Here is a 21,688-nt window from a genome sequence, read left to right on the forward strand (position 1 = left end):
CTTGAACGGACCACCAGTTTCTGTTCCATCTCACGTCTTCGCCGTCTTCGTCACGTGGTGTTTTCAGGATCGGGCTGTGGGTGTGTCTTATTCAGTCCGGTTTCATTCATAACTAAGATCGGCATTTAACGCCCAAATTAAACTATGCGGAGAAGACTGACGCTATTTGCGTGTGATAGACAGCGTCAAATGGACCACATGAAGTAACCCAGAATAAGGTAAGTGTGTCTCCATAGTGGGCTTTCGGTTTTATACATACAGCCAATCCATCTGTTGCCTTTGATTTATGATTGAATTATATATTCTAGTAGAATGGAGGGATAGTGCACACTACAGATTGTAGCCTACTCTGATACTGTTTTACATGTAGTCATTCCAGCACTGCTGGAACATATCTAGTAGGCTAGTTGGGGTAGTAGGGGATGTGATGTGATGCGGATAGGATTTAGCGATCCATACTGTAGAATACAATTTACCACACATATTGCTGATAAATCTCGCCACACCATTGCGATGAAAATGATACAGCGATGTGAGGAGAGCACACGTCTGATTGTGAAGTTTGCCATAGCCTATGCAGTACAATAAGCACTTTTGTTACATAAAAGGCAACAATAATTGCCGATGATGGTCAAATATATTCGATATTATATTTTGATAATAATTCACACCACTTGGCTGTTTACTGTAAGATGTGTGTCAAAAATAAGATGGTGCATGCATGTGCAACGACTTCCTTGATCAGCGGTTTCTCGGAAGAAAGGATGCTGAGATGAGCGCTGTCTCAGCACCAACCCGAGGAGAGAGAGAGCGCGCTTCGGTAATATCGAAAGGGAAAGAAACTGTGGGGTTACTTCAATGCGTGACGAGATATGATGTGACGTTATTTCAATTGTTTCATATGTAGTAAAGAATGTGCTAGAATACCCACTGACTTTCTTTTTGTTGCCGTGCCCATATTTCTGATGCCCAGAAAGCATGATATAATATGGATATTATAGTGAGGAACATTACATTATTTCGGTCACAATTTAAAAGTTAGACAAAGCCTTTAATTAGGCTTAGTCCAAGGATCTGGATCACCTGCTGTGACACATTAGCCCTCATATCTGATGTGGCAGGCTTCACTCACAGCAAGTGTACTAGACTTCTGTCTAGTCTTAGTCATTTTTATTAAAATATAATTATGTCTTGGTCACATCTTTGTCAAAATGAAGAATAATTTAGTTTAGTTATTGTCAAAATGACGAAAATAGTGGGCCATTTTAGTCAACTAAATGCCCTATCATTTTAGTCACATTTGAGTCACATATTTTTATTGCCTCATTAACCTATACTAAACATAAATCACTGACTTCCATGTGCACAAACATAGCATAACATCCTATCGCATGATTCTCTTCCCAACAGCCAAATGGGCAGAAGAGCACATTACTCAGCAGCAGATTAAACATCCCACCCCTTGACAGGGCTCCAGACTAACATGTTCTCCTGTTGGCACTAGTGCCACTAACCTTTTCAGTTGGTGGCATCAGCCCATGATTTGGTCGCACCATTAGTTTCCCCCTCAGCATCACAGTGCTGTGTAATCCCCTTATAAAAGACTTCACAGTGCTGTAGACTGTGTAACAGGCTACTGAGAAGGAAGGCTATTCAGGAAATACTGTTCAGTGTTTCATTTGACATGTCCAAACACTTTATGCAAGATATTTTTATGTGCAAGTGCAACCGAATCCAGTGATAGTCATGAATTGCGGCTTGACTATAGGATATTGTTTTTATATTTTTATATTGTCTGAATTTTGTTGTTCAGTAGGGATGGATTTACCTGCATCTTTATGTGCTTTACTGTCATAAGCTCATTTATTTTTGGGTCTAATTCACAGCATGAAGAAGTGAAAACTCAAAACACATTAGCTAGAACGGTAAGACTAAACATAATACTCACTGCTAGTAGTCACGTAAACAGTAAATTGAATGTCCTAAAAAGTGTTGCAGTTGTAGCCTGCTACCCTATGCACTCTGACTGCATCGCTTCTTGTTTTTAGTACAAACATTCATGTGTTGGAAATTCCAAATGTTTGCATAGTCAACTTACACACAGACCTGACACACACACTTACCACACCAGACATGCCACCTTTTCACAGTCCCCATTCCAGAACAAATTCAAGGAAACTTACAGTTTTGTACAGAGCCATGATTGCATGGAACTCCCTTCAATCTTATATAGTGCAAGTGAACAATAAATCTGGTTTCAAAAAATGAAAAAACAACAACACCTCACTGCACAATGCCTCTCCCCCATGTGACCTACTTGCTGTGTGTATGTACTGACATGTGACCTACTTGCTGTGTGTATGTACTGACATGTGACCTACTTGCTGTGTGTATGTACTGACATGTGACCTACTTGCTGTGTGTATGTACTGACATGTGACCTACTTGCTGTGTGTATGTACTGACATGTGACCTACACACACACACACACACACACACACACACACACACACACACACACACACACACACACACACACACACACACACACACACACACACACACACACACACACACACACACACACACACACACACACACACACAACATGTTAATGTTTTTAATTTTGTATTTTGTCTGGTAATGTGTTTTTCGTTGTGTCAGTCTCCAGTAAGACCAGCTGTCACTATTGGCGTCGGATAATGGAGATCCTAATAAAATTGACAACAACAAAAAAATCACTCACAATGGGGGATACACAATTCTTCATTTCGCCCTTTGTATCTTAAAGGCATAGTTGCTATATGAGCTCAATATGACAAATAAAACATATACCCACAGAAAGCTGAGAACAAACGTAGTTGCTTCTAAGGTTTGTATTTCCAGCGATTACATTATGAAATGTTATAAAATCAGAAGCCTTTTGTCTCTCTCCCGGAGCGCACATTGAGGGAGAGGGAGAGATGTGGCTCGCTCATCACAGTAGCAGGCCCCATCGAAAGATAAGTAAATTGGCTCCAAACGTTGCCCCTTTTTCTACCGGGAGCTTCTACCACCGAAAGATTAAGGTGTGTGCCTAATTTGCGTCAAGGTTGTGTTGCTGCCAGATTGGAAACCCTCCAAAAACTCTTGTCCAGTCCATTTACTAGTCAGATTTTAGGGACAGATCAAAATGTACTGGGGGAGGGATGGTTCAAAATAGTGGAGGGTTGTCAAAGTTCTCTTTTTGCTTTGGGGAAGGTTTTTTTTTTTTGAGGGGGCACAGGGGACGGTAGTCAAACAATGTCTTAACTTCCTTTTGATATTACCCTAATAAAGTTTAGAAAGGTTTGTGAAGGTTTGGTATGGTGTGGCTATTATTAAGCTACAGCTACTGCAGGGCTATCATATGAAGGGAACGTGACCTGGTGCTCCAACTGACTCCGACAGTTGGAAGAAGATTGTTTTAGGCCCACTAGAGTTACACCTATAATCTAACAATATATTGCTTATCTTTATACCAAATATTCAGGTAGAAAAAGTACAAATTCCACTCCTTCTGTACGTCTGTATCTGTAGCCATATGACATAAAGAAATGCATGTTGGTGTTGTAGCATGCCAACAGCATATCTCTCTCATATATATCTCTCTCTGGGGTAAGCTATATATATATACAGTGCCTTGCGAAAGTATTCGGCCCCCTTGAACTTTGCGACCTTTTGCCACATTTCAGGCTTCAAACATAAAGATATAAAACTGTATTTTTTGTGAAGAATCAACAACAAGTGGGACACATTCATGAAGTGGAACGACATTCATTGGATATTTCAAACTTTATTAACAAATCAAAAACTGAAAAATTGGGTGTGCAAAATTTTTCAGCCCTTTTACTTTCAGTGCAGCAAACTCTCTCCAGAAGTTCAGTGAGGATCTCTGAATGATCCAATGTTGACCAAAATGACTAATGATGATAAATACAATCCACCTGTGTGTAATCAAGTCTCTGTATAAATGCACCTGCACTGTGATAGTCTCAGAGGTCCGTTAAAAGCGCAGAGAGCATCATGAAGAACAAGGAACACACCAGGCAGGTCCGAGATACTGTTGTGAAGAAGTTTAAAGCCGGATTTGGATACAAAAAGATTTCCCAAGCTTTAAACATCCCAAAGAGCACTGTGCACGCGATAATATTGAAATGGAAGGAGTATCAGACCACTGCAAATCTACCAAGACCTGGCTGTCCCTCTAAACTTTCAGCTCATACAAGGAGAAGACTGATCAGAGATGCAGCCAAGAGGCCCATGATCACTCTGGATGAACTGCAGACATCTACAGCTGAGGTGGGAGACTCTGTCCATAGGACAACAATCAGTCGTATATTGCACAAATCTGGCCTTTATGGAAGAGTGGCAAGAAGAAAGCCATTTCTTAAAGATATCCATAAAAGTGTTGTTTAAAGTTTGCCACAAGCCACCTGGGAGACACACCAAACATGTGGAAGAAGGTGCTCTGGTGAGATGAAACCAAAATTGAACTTTTTGGCAACAATGCAAAACGTTTTGTTTGGCGTAAAAGCAACACAGCTCATCACCCTGAACACATCATACCCACTGTCAAACATGGTGGTGGCAGCATCATGGTTTGGGCCTGCTTTTCTTCAGCAGGGACAGGGAAGATGGTTTAAAATTGATGGGATGATGGATGGAGCCAAATACAGGACCATTCTGGAAGAAAACCTGATGGAGTCTGCAAAAGACCTGAGACTGGGACGGAGATTTGTCTTCCAACAAGACAATGATCCAAAACATAAATCAAAATCTACAATGGAATGGTTCAAAAATAAACATATCCAGGTGTTAGAAAGGCCAAGTCAAAGTCCAGACCTGAATCCAATCGAGAATCTGTGGAAAGAACTGAAAACTGCTGTTCACAAATGCTCTCCATCCAACCTCACTGAGCTCGAGCTGTTTTGCATGTAGGAATGGGAAAAAATTTCAGTCTCTCGATGTGCAAAACTGATAGAGACATACCCCAAGCGACTTACAGCTGTAATCGCAGCAAAAGGTGGCGCTACAAAGTATTAACTTAAGGGGGCTGAATAATTTTGCACGCACAATTTTTCAGTTTGTTAAAAAGTTTGAAATATCCAATAAATGTCGTTCCACTTCATGATTGTGTCCCACTTGTTGTTGATTCTTCACAAAAAATACAGTTTTATATCTTTATGTTTGAAGCCTGAAATGTGGCAAAAGGTCGCAAAGTACAAGGGGGCCAAATACTTTCGCAAGGCACTGTATATATATATATATATTATGCACTACTGTTCAACAGTTTGGGGTCACTTAGAAATTTCCTTGTTTATGAAAGAAAAGCACATTTGTTGTCCATTTAAAATAACATAACATTGATCAGAAATACAGTGTTGACATTGTTAATGTTGAAAATGACTATTGTAGCTGGAAACGGCTGATTTTAAATGGAATATCTACATAGGCGTAGAGGCCCATTATCAGCAACCGTCACTCCTGTGTTCCAATGGCACGTTGTGTTAGCTAATCTAAGTTTATAATTTTAAAAGGCTAATTAATCATTAGAAAACCCTTTTTTAATTATGTTAGCACAGCTGAAAACTGTAGTTCTGATTTAAAGAAGCAATAAAACGGTCCTTCTTTAGACTAGTTGAGTATCTGGAGCATCAGCATTTGTGGGTTCAATTACAGGCTCAAAATGTCCAGAAACAAAGACCTTGCTTCTGAAACTCTTCAGTCTATTCTTGTTCTGAGAAATTAAGGCTATTCCATGCGAGAAATTCCTAAGAAACTGAAGATCTGGTACAACGCTGTGTACTACTCCCTTCACAGAACAGCGCAAACTGGCCCTAACCAGAATAAAAAGAGGAGTGGGAGGCCCCGGTGCACAACTAAGCAAGAGGACAAGTACATTAGAGTTTCTGTTTGAGAAACAGATGCCTCACAAGTCCTCAACTGGTAGTTTTATTAAATAGTACTCGCAAAACACCAGTCTCAACGTCAACAGTAAAGAGGCGACTCCGGGATGCTGGCCTTCTAGAGAGTTCCTCTGTCCAGTGTCTGTGTTATTTTGCCCATCTTAATCTTTTCTTTTTATTGGCCAGTCTGAGATGTGGCTTTTTCTTTGCAACCCTGACTAGAAGGCCAGCATCCCAGAGTCGCCTCTTCGCTGTTGATGTTGAGACTGGTGTTTTGCGGGTTCAAAAAGTGTTGTAATTTCTGAACGGTTCACCCAATATGGATGACAATACCCTCAAATTAAAGCTGACAGTCTGCAATTTAACCTCATAATCATTATATAATTTCAAATCTAAAGTGCTGGAGTACAGAGCCAAAACAACAACAAAAATAATCACTGTCCCAAAACTTTTGGAGCTCACTGTATGTCAAATCAGGTAATGCCAAATTCCAGTCTGAAGGAAGTATGCTTTGAAATCATTTCCCTCAGTCATCAGCTGCATTTTTTGTCACCCTCCCTTCTAACAAGTCCCCGTGAGCATAAGAGAGGGAAACGGAAGGCATGTATGTGTTCTTGAGAGTCGTAGCTTTCAGGAATGGGGTCATAATATTTTGTAGAATAAACCGTTCAAACGCTAGAGCCAAATTAATCAACATGCCACATGCGCGCTAAAAACCACATAAAACACACCAGAAACCACACAATAGACAACCATCATCGTGCTTGTCATTTCGGCACTGAATGCAGATCGTTTATTCATGTTCAGAATTGATCAAAGGACCAGTCTAAATGAATAAATGGGCCGGATTTGACCCGCGGGCCACCAGTTGAATAGCCCTAATTTAGTCAGTTATTGTCTCGTGAATTGCCACTGAAAAATAGGTGTCTGACTAATATTTTTGTCACTATTTTTGTTGATGAAATTAACACTGCCCTGAGGTCAACATAGAAATGCCATTCACTTTTCAATCCATGATATCATCAAGATGATTTATATTTCATAATATATATATATATATATAACACTCTTTTGGAACCTACATGAGATTCCATATGTGTTATTTCATAGTTGTGATGTCTTCACTATTATTCTATAATGTAGAATATAGTACAAATAAAGAAAAACCCTTGAATAAATAGGTGTGTCCAAACTTTTGACTGGTACTGTATGTCCCATCAATTTACAAGTAATAGGCTTTATGTTTTATGGTTTAAATGAAACATTTGAACTGGGCTGGTGTTTGTAGAAAGCTCCTCGCTCTACCAAAGGACTGAGCAGGTTGGATGAGGTTTTGCGTAAAATAAGGTGCTCATATGGTGTGGGGATGTGACAAAGTTTTTCTGAGCATGAATCCGAATTTTGCACACACACATTCATGCCAAAGAGATTATTTGGTAGTCTCTGATGAGAGTAGCGCATAGAGCAGATTATCGTATTGTAATACAATCAGAAGAACAAGAGAGACGTGGGATTAGCCATCGCACGCACCCGCATGCACACTTGATACACAATTTATACTGTATATGAGGTCAGTGCTGTCGCACTGCTAATGCATTCCACTTAAATGTAATACACTAGTACTTTGGGAGGCAGGTAGCCTAGTGGTTAGAGCATTGGGCCAGTAACTGGAAAGGTTGCTGAATCGAATCCGTGAGCTGACAGGGTAAAAATCTGTCGTTCTGCCCCTGAGCAAGGCAGTTTCCTAGGTGCTGTGGATGTGGATTTAAGGCAGCCCCTGCAAATCTCTGATTCAGAGAGGTTGGGTTAAATGCGGAAGACACATTTCAGTTGAAGGCATTCAGTTTGACAACTGACTAGGTATTTCCATTTACTTTGTTGTTCTAGGAGATTATTGTGAACATGTAAGACCTACGGAGCAGCAAGGGGAACTGCCCCCTGCCTACCTTCAGAATCCCACACCCCAACCCGAGCACTCCGTTCTGCCACCTCTGGTCTCTTGGCCGTCCCACCCCTATGGGAGGTTCAGCTCCCACTCAGCCCAGACAAATCTTATATCTGTCCTGGCACTTTGATGGTGGAATGAGCTTCCCCCTAAAGCTAGGGCAGAGGAGTCCATGCCCATCTTCTGAAAACATCTGAAACCCTACCTCTTCAAAGAGTATTTAAATAAGACATCGCAGTCTTACTCCCACCCCATAAAAATAAATACTTGCACTTGTCTATTCCTATTAGCCCTGACTTTGGTGATAACTTCTGTACTGAGGAAAAATGTGCTTACTACGACTGTGGTTTTCTCACCTAGCTGTGTTAAGATGAATGCACTGACTGCAAGTCCTTTAGATAAGTGGAGCATGTTAAATTAGGCTCCAGACAGTATCAGGGCAGCCTGCGCGCAAGAAAGAACTAGACTGGATAGTTTATGAGTATCTAAGCTCTCCTCTCCTCTCCTCTCCTCTCCTCTCCTCTCCTCTCCTCTCCTCTCCTCTCCTCTCCTCTCCTCTCCTCTCCTCTCCTCTCTTCTGTTTATCGTCCTCAGGGTTCACTCTCTCTGACCTGGACCATGAGCAATGACTCGCCTGTACTGACAAGCCTGACGGAGAACTCCACCGTAAGTACTGCAGCTCTCTACCTCCTGTCCTCTCTCCATCCATCTTGTGCTCTCCTACTCTATCTATCATCTCTCCACCTTCTCTTCATCCATCTTGTGCGCTCCTACTCTCTCTATCATCTCTCCACCTTCACTTCATCCATCTTGTGCTCTCCTACTCTCTCTCTCTATCATCTCTCCACCTTCTCTCCATCCATCTTGTGCTCTCCTACTCTATCTATCATCTCTCCACCTTCTCTTCATCCATCTTGTGCTCTCCTACTCTCTCTATCATCTCTCCACCTTCACTTCATCCATCTTGTGCTCTCCTACTCTCTCTCTATCATCTCTCCACCTTCTCTTCATCCATCTTGTGCTCTCCTACTCTCTCATCTCTCCACCTTCATCCATCTTGTGCTCTCCTACTCTCTCTATCATCTCTCCACCTTCACTTCATCCATCTTGTGCTCTCCTACTCTCTCTCTCTATCATCTCTCCACCTTCACTTCATCCATCTTGTGCTCTCCTACTCTCTCTCTCTATCATCTCTCCACCTTCTCTTCATCCATCTTGTGCTCTCCTACTCTCTCTCTATCATCTCTCCACCTTCTCTTCATCCATCTTGTGCTCTCCTACTCTCTCTCTATCATCTCTCCACCTTCACTTCATCCATCTTGTGCTCTCCTACTCTCTCTATCATCTCTCTACCTTCTCTTCATCCATCTTGTGCTCTCCTACTCTCTCTATCATCTCTCCACCTTCACTTCATCCATCTTGTGCTCTCCTACTCTATCTATCATCTCTCCACCTTCTCTTCATCCATCTTGTGCTCTCCTACTCTCTCTATTTATTATCTCTTCACCTTCTCTTCATCCAACTTGTGCTCTCCTACTCTCTCTATTTATCATCTCTCCACCTTCTCTTCATCCATCTTGTGCTCTCCTTCTCTCTCTATCATCTCTCCACCTTCTCTTCATCCATCTCTCTCCATGCTATCTTCATCCTCTCTCCTATCTCTTTTCTCACACTTCTCCCTCTCTCTTTATCTCCCCACAATCTCCCTTCGGTCTCTTCCCTCCATCCTGTTTTTTCTTTCCTTTGAGCCCCCAGTCTTTGTGGCCGTAACCCAGAAGCAGACTTTGGGTTCAGTGGCTGGCTGCAGCCTGTCATTGCAGATGAGCCCAGTGGGTTACATTGGGTTTCAGTGGGTTAGTGATATGGTCTGCAGGTAGCCGGCCAGGGTTTCAGTGGGTTAGTGATATGGTCTGCAGGTAGCCGGGGTTTCAGTGGGTTAGTAATATGGTCTGCAGGTAGCCGTTTCAGTGGGTTAGTAATATGGTCTGCAGGTAGCCGGCCAGGGTTTCAGTGGGTTAGTAATATGGTCTGCAGGTAGCCGGCCAGGGTTTCAGTGGGTTAGTAATATGGTCTGCAGGTAGCCGGCCAGGGTTTCAGTGGGTTAGTAATATGGTCTGCAGGTAGCCGGCCAGGGTTTCAGTGGGTTAGTAATATGGTCTGCAGGTAGCCGGCCAGGGTTTCAGTGGGTTAGTAATATGGTCTGCAGGTAGCTGGCCAGGGTTTCAGTGGGTTAGTAATATGGTCTGCAGGTAGCTGGCCAGGGTTTCAGTGGGTTAGTAATATGGTCTGCAGGTAGCCGGCCAGGGTTTCAGTAGGTTAGTAATATGGTCTGCAGGTAGCCAGGGATTTAGCTGCTCCCACTGATTGATTGTGTTGTTCTTACTGTTGAGCTGAGTTTGTCAAAACAGCAGATTGCATTATTACACTACAGTCACTCTGGCAGTGGAGAAGTGTGTGTGTGTGTGTGTGATGTTTACTGTAATGATAACTGAGACCCATCAGGTAATTGTGCTGCCTGCGAGGCTTTCCCTGAAGGAGCCGAGCTCATTCTGCCCCTGCGCAAGGCAGTTAACCCCCAACAACAGATCCCGAGCGCCAATGATGCCGAATTAAGGTAGCCCCAAGCATCTGATTCAGAGGGGTTGGGTCAAATGCAGAAGACACATTTCAGTTGTACAACTGACTAGGTACCCCCCTTTCCCTGTTTCTACGCCATAACACACTGTACTCCATCCCCACCTCACTGTCTAGACCTACACACAGTCTTTCCATGAGTCCCCCTCCTGCTGAACCTATATACTAATGGATGAACCCTGTGTGATATGTTATTCACTAATACACTTCTGTAGTCCAGTAGCAGAAAGAGGATGAAGGCAGAGTAAAAATGAATATGCTGATGATCACTTATTTAAATGTGCTCACGCTTTCTAAGATCAAACAATAGGCACACAATTATTTTTGTTTCATTAGCGAATCTAGCGATGCCTTGATCCGAGGCCTGGTTATGCTAGCAGCTAACCTGACGCCAGCTGTTTTCATTCTCAGAAGGGCATTCAATTGGAAACCATATGGCCACCTCTCCCTCCCAGTCATTCCTCGTAGAATATTCTCTCAGTTGCTGGATTGTGTGTGTGATTGGAGTTAACAGCTTGACAGTGTTTGATTGATGAGTGGTGTTCTGGAACTTTCCCCAGAAGCTAATTCTGAGGGTTCCAAACTCCTCTGAGGAAAATGTAGAGTTGCAGACTCAGATCATTCCCCTATCTCTACATTCTTTCTTTGTCTGTCTCTCACTCTTCTCTCACTCTCTCCATCTCACTCTCTCTCTCATTCCATCCCCCCCTTCTCTCTCTCTCTCATTCCATCCCCCCTTCTCTCTCTCTCTCATTCCATCCCCCCCTTCTCTCTCTCTCTCATTCCATCCCCCCTTCTCTCTCTCTCTCATTCTATCCCCCCCTTCTCTCTCTCAGGGGTGCATTAGTTATTAACTCAGTATACAGTAATACTGTGTGGAACAGTAATACTGTGTGGAATTTCTAGGTTGACCTTGTTGTTCCCTCATTCAAGGTTATGAATCACTGTAGACTCTTGCGATCTAGAGGGCTTCCCCATCCATAGTATGGAGTGTTCTTTCTTTCACTCAATCACCAATCTTAGCATGACTCATAGCACATTTGATATCACAGCCGATCCCTTACTGTCCTCTCTGTCTTAATCATAGTGTAATTAGAGTAGAGGGGTGTGTTAAATGAAATTCAATATAGAACTGCTTTGTCATTGGCTTTTAATGGCCCTCCATTATCAGAATCAGTCCATAATACAACATCAGCAGAAAAGTCTGGTTCTCACTGCTTACCACGGTCTGACTGTCTCCTCCTGATGATGCCGCCCTGTCGCCCCTCCTCTCTCCTCTTCTCTCTCTCTCCATCTCTCCCTCTCTCCTCCTTTCCTCCTCTCCCCCGTCTCTCCCCTCTCTCTCCCTCTCTCCATCTCCTACTCTCCTCCGTCTCTCCGTCTCTCCCCCCTCTCCCTCTCTCCTCCTCTCTCCATCTCCTCCTCTCCCCCGTCTCTCCGTCTCTCCCCCCTCTCCCTCCCTCCTCCTCCCCCCTCTCTCCATCTCCCCCTCTCCCCCCTCTCCCTCTCTCCTCCTTTCCTCCTCTCTCCATCTCCTCCTCTCCCCCGTCTCTGTCTCTCCCCCCTCTCCCTCTCTCCTCCTTTCCTCCTCTCTCCATCTCCTCCTCTCCCCTCCTCCCCCTCTCCCCCTCTCCCTCTCTCCTCCTTTCCTCCTCTCTCCATCTCCTCCTCTCCCCCGTCTCTCCCCCTCTCCCTCTCTCCTCCTTTCCTCCTCTCTCCATCTCCTCCTCTCCCCCGTCTCTCCGTCTCTCCCCCTCTCCCTCTCCCCCTCTCTCCCCTCTCTCTCCCTCTCTCCTCCTTTCCTCCTTTCCCCTGTCTCTCCGTCTCTCCCCCTCTCCCTCTCTCCTCCTCTCCCCCTCTCTCCCCCTCTCCTCTACATCTTCCCTCCTTTTCTCCACCCATTTCCATTTTTAGCATGCAGAGTCCTCATTTTCCCCTCAGTCAGATGAGCAGGGAAATTGAATTAAAGGTCTCATTGACGTTTCGATTCTAATCCTGAGGATCACTTAGGGAAGACAGAGCACGTTAATCACAAAGTACAGAGAAGAGCAGTTGTGTAACATTACTGTATGTGTGTATGTGTGGCTTCCACCTTTCTGTATTAATAAATATTACACTGCTGAGCTGACACAGTAATGGGACAAAAATATTTCTTTTGACTTCAAAAGGAAAATGATCTTTTTCCCAGCAGCACTAGTCATGTAGCTGAGATGTTGGCTCGGCACAGTAGATTCACATACGCATTCACACAAACATGGTGTGAAAACATAATGCATTTCAAAAGAATACTGTGCTGCAGGCTATCTATTCAATCATTGATTGACAATACAATACATTATGACGCACAACCGTAATGCAAGGCAAAACCCTTTAATGGGATGCAAAGTATGAAATGCAATAGATTTTCGATCATATTTCTGTCACCTATCCAGTCATTTCAGATCTGTGTACACTGAAAGTATCAGCCAAGAGGGTAAGCTGCTCGGCTAAATTAAACCTGAAGAGTCACACCCCGTTTCTCCAGATAGAAGTTCCCTTACCCAAAGATCTACTTGGGAACCTTTTACAGACTGCCATTGGTTGAAAGGGGTTGTGTCGAGGGTAAGGTACTAGGCCTCTGACCCTTATGGTCCTTCCCTCTGTACAGGAGGTGCCAGTGTCGGTAGGACGGGTTGAGAACTATGTGATCCTGCTGGTCCTGCTGTGTGTGTTCGCTGGAGGTTCACTGATCCTTCTCTCCGTGCTGTTGCTGTTCTGTCACCGCTGCTCTGTGGGCAGCCGCCGTTACTCCAGGTACCACACACTTCTCACCTCTACAGTAACCCAACCTACAGCATTATAGGTCATGTCCCTGGCTCGAACTCTGATTAACCCTAAGTGTATTATGTATTAACAAAACTGTGGCACGTCTGCACAGAGAGATTAGGAGACACAGTGTTGAAGTGATTAGGATAGAAATGGATTACTGCTCAGAGTGAAATCAAAATGAGCATTAAATCTTTGATGCCTGGAGACAATTCTATTTTTGACCGCAAAGGGCAAAGAGACAGTACCAATAACACTCCCTTTCTCCCTCTTTTCTCCCTCTTTTCTCCCTCTTTTCTCCCTCTTTTCTCCCTCTTTTCTCCCTCTTTTCTCCCTCTTTTCTCTCTCCTCCCTCTTTTCTCCCTCTTTTCTCCCTCTTTTCTCCCTCTTTTCTCCCTCTTTTCTCTCTCCTTCTCCCTCTTTTCTTCTCTCTTTCTCCCTCCTTTCTCCCTCTTTTCTCTCTCCTTTCTCCCTCTTTTCTCCCTCCTTTCTCCCTCCTTTCTCCCTCCTTTCTCCCTCCTTTCTCCCTCTTTTCTCCCTCTTTTTCTGTCCTCTGTATGCAGGGCCAGTGATGATCCAGAGAAGACTAATAACACCTATGTGGAGGATTCACAGCCCACACAAGGTAAGGAGGATGTACATTCTACTTCCGTTTAGACACAGAATATTTTTATTAAAACCATAGAAACTGACACCTTCTCCTTACATTTTTTTCTCTCCTCTTGTCTCGTCTCCTCTCCTTTCCTCTCCTCCCTTCTTCTTACATCTCCTCTCCGCTCCCTCTCACATCACCTCTCCTCCCCCTCTCACATCACCTCTCCTCCTCTCCTCTCCTCCCCTCTCTCCAGACATTACTATAAGGCTCGATGAATCAGATGCTCTCTCACCGTCTAGCTGCCATGATGAAGAGACAGACAGGTTCATGTCCACCTGCTCTACTGGCCGCCGTGTCTCCTTCAATGAGTCAGCTCTTTACGAAAAGGAGAGCAAGACTCAGGACAAAGGACGCAGGTACAGGACAATGTTATTTACAAAATGGCTGCCGTGTATCACTCAGGTTGATGTTGCAACACAAGTACAGATTGGTGGTGGAAGTGGAGAGTCGTCTCCATACAATGTTAAGTCTTTTGAAGCAAGGTCTTCCTTGGAAAACAATCTCTTTATCTCAATGGAAACTTGGGACTGAATTAAATGTAGATACCATTTCCTTCCTCTCCTCCTACTCAGATACACCCTCACAGAAGGGGACTTCCATCATCTGAAGAAGGCCCGTCTGACCCACCTCCCCCTGGCCCCTCCTCCCTCTACCCTGAAGATACTCACCATCATGGAGTGTGAATCTACAGAGAGCAGCAGCCTCAACGTCAACGAACCGCCCACTCCCAAACCTCCACTGTACCCCCTCTACCAGGTAAACATCCACATTTTACATTTAGCATGATTTACTTTTCCATGGTAAAAAAAAACATAGCATTTATTGGTTAAGGGCATTAGAACTTCAGGTGTCAGGGAAGGTAGATAACAATCGATCTGACTCAATTACTCAACCAGAGGTGGTTGGTAGGATGGTTGGAGGATCTATAGGAAGACTCATTGTAATGGCTAGAAGGGAATCGATAGAGCAAAGTCAATATGTTTGATACGGTTCCATTGATTCCATTCCAACCATGACAATGAGCCCATCCTCCTATAGCTCCTCCCACCAGGATCCTCTGTACTCAACCTACTATACAATCTTGTGATTGCTTTTCCCTGATCATCCTAACTGAACCTTGTGTGTTGTGTAGTCGTCTTCTGAGAGGGCTGGGCCCGCCTGGTTGGGCCAGAGCTCTGGTAGTGCCCTCCCTGGAGACATCCACCACTACATCCTACTGGACTCCAGACTCAGCTACAGTCCACCAATCCTGTGCCCCCCAACCCCCCGCTCCAGAACCGTGAGTATTATACATTACTTTATACACACACCACTACAGACTCTGATGAATAGGTATCACTCTCTATTTCGGAACCCTGCATGCCCCTTGGTGACAGGGGTTCAAGCCCCCACTTGGCTGTCCTTAAAACCCTTTCCTTGACCCTCTCTATATGTACATTATCTCTATATGTACATTGTCTCTATATCTACGTTATCTACCGATCTCTACTTATACTCTGCTTTGACAGACGGAGGCCGTAGGGGACGGACCATGGGTTAGGACAGAAGGAGAGAGGGAGATTACAGGGACGAGAGGAGTGAGGGGAACGTCTCCGGTCCCCGTCCACCGGGGTTCTGTTCTGCACTTCTTCTGCAAACTGAGACGGCATGCCAGCTTGGAGGGGGCCGGACCTTACTTCAGGAAGTGGAAGTTTGACAGCAGCCATCGTGCCGCCAGTCTAGACACCAAAGGTGAGAGGTCATGTTGCTAGGCTAGAGGCATATGTCTGGTTTTATTAAGTTAAAATTTTTTGGACTAATGTGAAATGTAAAGGTAATTTCCAATTGAGCCAACATACGGGGCATTTGAAAAGTATTCAGACCCCTTGCCTTTTTCCACATTTTGTAACGTTACAGCCTTATTATAAAATGTATTAAATTGTTTACCATAAAAGCCTGATTGGTGGAGTGCTGAGTGCAGAGATGGTTGCCTTCTGGAAGGTTCTCCCATCTCCACAGAGGAACTCTGGAGCTCTGTCAGAGTGACCATCAGGTTCTTGGTCACCTCCCTGACCAAGGCCCTTCTCCCCCGATTGCTCAGTTTGGCCGGGCGGCCAGCTCTAGGAAGAGTCTTGGTGGTTCCAAACTTCTTCCATTTAAGAATGATGGAGGCCACTGTGTTCTTGGGGACCTTCAATGCTGCAGAAATGTTTTTGTACCCTTCCTCAGATTCGTGTCTCGACACAATCCTGTCTTGGAGCTCTACGGTCAATTCCTTCGACCTCGTGGCTTGGTTTCTGCTCAGTCATGCACTGTGAACTGTGGGACCTTATATAGACAGGTGTGTGTCTTTCCAAATCATGTCTCATCAATTGAATTTACCACAGGTGGACTCTGACTTCAGTCAAGTTGTAGAAACATCTCAAGGATGATCAATGGAAACATACTTATGCAAATAAAGTATTTGTTAAAACCTGATTTTGCTTTGTCACTATGGGGTATTGTGTGTCGATTGATGAGAAAAAAATGTTTTATTTAATCGATTTTAGAATAAGGCTGTAACGTAACAAAATGTGGAAAAAGTCAAGGGGTCTGAATATTGTCCGAATGCCCCGTATGCAGCGTTTACCGGGAATGTGGAAACAATGTCAGTGGCACCATGACGCAGATTTTCTGCACTACTGATTGAATCGGGTCCTAAACTGCATTGGAATCGATATGAAGATAGAGGAGAGGAGAACACTGTGTGTGTGTGTGTGTGTGTGTGTGTGTGTTTCCCCCAGGCTCTCCTAAGAGACGTCCGTTCCAGAGACAGAGAGCAGCCAGTGATAACACAGACCCAACTGAAGAGGACTCACCCCCTTCTCCCCCTCTCCGCCGTGACATCATCCAGCCCCTCCCCTCCGCACACAGCCAGAGCAGCGGCCTCCAGCATCTCTCTGCAGGGTCGCTATCGCCCCCCACCTGCCCACCCTCACCCTGTCTCAGCAGGTACCATTCACAGACTCTTACTTCTAACAAACAGTATTATACTCATATCGGTTATAGGGGTACCCATAGAATCTGAATAAATGATCAATTCTGTAACTTAACTACTTTTGATAAGTGCAGTGTGTTAAGAAAGATAAGAGACAGGCAGGTGAGAAATAAAACACGTGGGTGTTGTTTGATGGTGAATCTACCTGATGTCTCTCTGTCTCTCTGCAGGTTAGAGGTGGAGGTGGTGGTAGAGGCTGCCAGCAGCAGCAGGACAGAGAGAAACGCAACTCACCCACCACCAGAGCCCCCTGAGACCCAAGAGAGAGGGCAAGAGCCTGGGGAGGAAGCAACGGGAACAGGGACAGGGTTATGGAGAGAAGCTGGGGCAGTGACAAGAAAAGAAGCAAGACAGGAGGTCAATGAATGGGTTGGGCCAGGAGAAGAGTCAGATGAAGATGAAGAGGAAGAGACAGATATTCTAGGGATAGAACAAAATGTGGGTATGGGATCAGAGATAATGGAAGGTCTGTGTGCAGACGAAGCCCAAGAGGGAGGAGAAAGTTTCCAGGCAGAGCTAGGAGCTGAGGCAAGGATAAGGGCAAGGACTGCGGATGGGTTGGGGGCCATTCCAAATACAGAAGCAGGGATGGGGTTAAGAGCCAAGACAGGGGTAGGGGCTGTTCTGGGAATAGAAAGAGAGGTCGAGACAGAAGACAGGTTTGAGTCAACGTTAGAGGTGGGGGCAATAACAGGGGCAGAATTAGAAATTGAGGCAGGGCTAGGGGCATCAGGGGTGAGGATAAAGGCAGATTCTGGATCAGGGTTAGAAGGGGTGCTAAGTGCTGGAGCAGGGCCAGGGTTATGGGAAGATCCAGGGCCTCGATCAAGGTCTGGGTCTGGGGTGTGTATCAGTCGACAGGAGAGCTCTGAGACCCAGCCCTCCCTGTACAGAGACATCTGGAGCCTGCGAGCTTCTCTGGAGCAGTATGCCTCCTCGGACCAAAGCAGCACGGACAGGGAGTCCATACGCAGCGACGCCGACAGCGTGTGTTCACTAGGAGGCGCTGCAGCCCGGTCCGGCTTTGCTGCCTGTCTCTCCCAGGACCTTGGCGACGAACTGGAGGAAGAATGGGAGTATGGGGACACGGGAAGGGAGGGGGGAGACAGAGGACAGAGGGAGACAGAGGGGGAGGGGGAATACAGGGACACTGGAAGAAAGATTGGGCACAGGGGGGTCCAAAGGAGAGATAGTGAGGGAGGAGGAGGAGAAAGGGGAACCCGGGTAGGAGGAGGAGGTGAAGGGGAGGTGTGCAGCCGGAAGCTCCTGCAGATGGACAGTGGGTACACATCCATTGAGGCTCCGATAAGGGCCCCTGAGGAGCTGAGGCTGTTCGGGGCCCCTGTAGGCCCTCGTGGGAAGACGGCGTCAGAGAGAAGGCTGTTCTTCACCAGCTCTGGGAGGAAGGGCACCGTGTGTGAGAGCTTCGAGGCCAAGGTGTTCCAGGAGGAGTTGGAGGATGAGATGGGAAAGAGTACTGAGGTGGAAGAGAAACCTTTGAAGAGGTCCCCAAGGTCTACTAATGGAGGAAAGACGCTTGTTCTGAAAGAACCGTCACAATCGGTATCACCACTAAAATCGCTACAACTGCAACAACCGCCGCTGCAGTCGCCCCAACCCCAACCCCAACCCAGTCCCTCGCCACGGCCCGTACGCCTCCGTCGGCGTGACTACAGCATAGACGAGAAGACAGACGCACTGTTCAACGAGTTCCTGCGTCACGATCCCCGCTTCGACCAGCAGGAGTCGCCACTGCGCTCCCGGCACCGCTCGCGCATCCACCTTCGCAAGCAGTGGCAGCGCCACAAGCAGTATAGCGACCCGGGGTCTGGTGCTGGGGGGCGCTACTCGCCCTCTCTGGAGAGGCAGAGTTTCAGACCCTTACGGAGGGGCGACAGTGCGGGATACCCTCTAGACACACGCTATCACAGCACCCTGTCTCGTATCGCCAGCGCAGCCGACGAGGAGACAAGTGAGGGGGCGGCTAGCGAGGGAGCAACCAATGAGGGTGCGGTGCATGAGAACACAGATGTTAAGGACTCAACCAATCAGGGCACAGGGAATGAGACTGTAGCCAATCAGGACACAGCTAGTCTGTCATCTGACACACTGAGGGCTGAGGCCAGTGGGATGGACCCGAGGGTAGACAATTACAACAACAACAGTAGCCAAGCTTTGACTCTATCAGAGAGTTACTCCTCTGTCCCCACACAGAACCCTCCTGTGGCTCTCCCTAAGTCCCTGAAAGACTCCCACATCGATCCCCCTATTCTCCACATTGAAGACCCTGAATTCCCAGGCTTAAATCCCCATCCTCAGCCCCAGGCTCAGGCTCCATCCCCTTGCCTGTCTGATAAGCTTTCTGTGACCCTGGAGGACAGGCTCTACACTGGGCTGTGGAGGACAGGGCAGGGTCAGGGAGGACCAGAGTATGTGGTTGGAGCCATCTCCCTCTCCTCTTCCCCTGAGCCCTCCAGCCCTGTGTAGCCGGCTGACTTTTCACGCCTCCAGTTAGGACCATGTCATCTCACTTCAGTTCATTCAATGGATGATTTTGTTCTATTTCTACTATATAGCATTAAATAAACAAAAGACCTTCCCACATTTATGAACATTTGAACATCTTGGCCATGTTCTGTTATAATCTCCACCTGGCACAGCCAGAAGAGAACTGGCCACCCCACATAGCCTGGTTCCTCTTTAGGTTTCTTCCTAGGTTTTGGCCTTTCTAGGGAGTTTTTCCTAGCCACCGTGCTTCTACACTTGCATTGCTTGCTGTTTGGGGTTTTAGGCTGGGTTTCTGTGCAGCACTTTGAGATATCAGCTGATGTACGAAGGGCTATATAAATAAATTTGATTTGATTTGTAAGTGACCCACCCTTTTCTCTGGCTTTGAACACTTCCTCATGACTTACATCTCTTCCTGTACAGGTATAGGCATCTGCATTGCTTGCTGTTTGGGGTTTTAGGGTGGGTTTCTGTACAGCACTTTGTGACATTGGCTGATATAAAAAGGGCTTTATTAATATATTTGATTGATTGATAGTTCGTGCTATCTGGGGTCCTTGGGGTGTCCCAATCCTAAACCTAACCTTAACCTCTACCCTAACCAAAACCCTAAACTAACCTTAACCGTTTTAAATTTCAACTTCAATTCGGTGATGTCAGAGTTGACACTTCCCAAGGATATCGTTTAGACTAGGCTCTGATACAGGTTTCTTGACTGATACTTTACCCAATTCATATGATATGACAATATGGCTATTGGCTGCACTCTCTATTCTCTTCCAGTGTGATTCCCTACAGCCTTATGTTACCATGAAACTAGGTGCTGTAGCATCTTTTCTGGTAGACTATGAGAGATAGAAATCTGCGACTTTTCCATAGTTACCGGTATATGCTTGCTTTAGATAGATAGATATTCATCTCGGTTAACCCAAAACTAAAACCTTGCGTAAATTGGTCAACATATTCGAGCAACAGTAGTTGTCACGACGGGATATCTATGTCAGTAATCAAGTTTTCAAGATATATAACTTTCAAAATATAGAAATACAGCCGGTATGATGCATTTTGAAAGTTATATATCTTGATAACTTGATTACTGACATGCAAAATATGTTTGGACTATATCAATAATGGAATGAAACAAATACCAAAATATCATTTTTGGGTGGAATTGTCCTTTAAGCACTGCCTTCGCCCCAATCCTGATGCTCCAAATAACCAGTGATGAAAACCCAAAGACCAGAACTTCGTCCCATGCAGCCCACCACTACGTGACAGATTATACGGTTCTACGAGAGATTAGATAGCTATCCTTGCTAGGAGATTAGATATCCAATTCATAGCTAGATTGTTGCTCGCATTAAAACACACCCCTATCCATATTGACGGGACGGCAGTGGAGAAGGTGGAAAGCTTCAAGTTCCTCAGTGTCCACATCACTGACAATCTGGAATGGTCCACCCACACAGACAGTGTTGTGAAGAAGGTGCAACAGCGCCTCTTCGACCTCAGGAGGCTGAAGAAATTCGGCTCGGCCCCTAAAATCCTCACAAACCTTTACAGATGCACAATTGAGGACATCCTGTCAGGCTGTATCACTGCCTGGTATGGCAACTGCTCCGCCCACAACCACAGGGCTCTCCAGAGGGGGGTGCGGTCTGCCCAACACATCACCAGGGGAAACGACCTGTCCTCCAGGACACCTACAGCACCCGATGTCACAGGAAGGCCAAAAAGATCATCAAGGAAATCAACCACCCGAGCCACTGCCTGTTCACCCCGCTGTCACCCAGAAGGCGAGGTCAGTACAGGTGTATCCAAGCTGGGACCAAGAGACTGAAAAACAGCTTCTATCTCAAGGCCATCAGACTGTTAAATGACCATCACTAGCTGGCTTCCACCCGGTTAAGCAACCCTGCACCTTAGAGGCTGCTGCCCTATGTACATAGACTTGAAATCACTGGCCACTTTAATAATGAAACACTAGTCACTTTAATAATGTTTACATACTGCTTTACTCATCTCATATGTACAGTGCCTTGCGAAAGTATTCGGCCCCCTTGAACTTTGCAACCTTTTGCCACATTTCAAACATAAAGATATAAAACTGTATTTTTTTGTGAAGAATCAACAACAAGTGGGACACAATCATGAAGTGGAACGACATTTATTGTATATTTCAAACTTTTTTAACAAAT

At 45.5% G+C, this 21,688-nt stretch overlaps 1 protein-coding gene across 1 annotated transcript; it reads left to right on the forward strand.

The window, feature by feature from the left end:
- The first annotated feature begins 110 nt into the window (after positions 1-110).
- Positions 111-19,851, forward strand: LOC135510491 (uncharacterized). The gene is made up of 10 exons (XM_064931477.1): positions 111-218; positions 8,467-8,538; positions 13,154-13,299; positions 13,875-13,936; positions 14,160-14,322; positions 14,539-14,722; positions 15,099-15,245; positions 15,475-15,697; positions 16,729-16,936; positions 17,153-19,851. Exons 2-10 carry the CDS (start codon positions 8,491-8,493, stop codon positions 19,467-19,469), a joined length of 3,498 nt encoding a protein of 1,165 aa, XP_064787549.1. The 5' UTR covers positions 111-218; positions 8,467-8,490; the 3' UTR covers positions 19,470-19,851.
- Positions 19,852-21,688: the final 1,837 nt, after the last annotated feature.

This window comes from Oncorhynchus masou, chromosome 3, assembly GCF_036934945.1.
Source record: "Oncorhynchus masou masou isolate Uvic2021 chromosome 3, UVic_Omas_1.1, whole genome shotgun sequence".
Classification (NCBI taxonomy): domain Eukaryota; kingdom Metazoa; phylum Chordata; class Actinopteri; order Salmoniformes; family Salmonidae; genus Oncorhynchus; species Oncorhynchus masou.

Coding starts and splice junctions, on each gene's coding strand:
- LOC135510491 (XM_064931477.1), top strand. CDS start 8,491: ATGAGCAATGACTCGCCTGTACTGACAAGCCTGACGGAGAACTCCACC. Junction 13,300..13,874: donor GGCAGCCGCCGTTACTCCAG/GTACCACACACT, acceptor CTCTGTATGCAG/GGCCAGTGATGATCCAGAGA. Junction 16,937..17,152: donor CCCTCACCCTGTCTCAGCAG/GTACCATTCACA, acceptor GTCTCTCTGCAG/GTTAGAGGTGGAGGTGGTGG.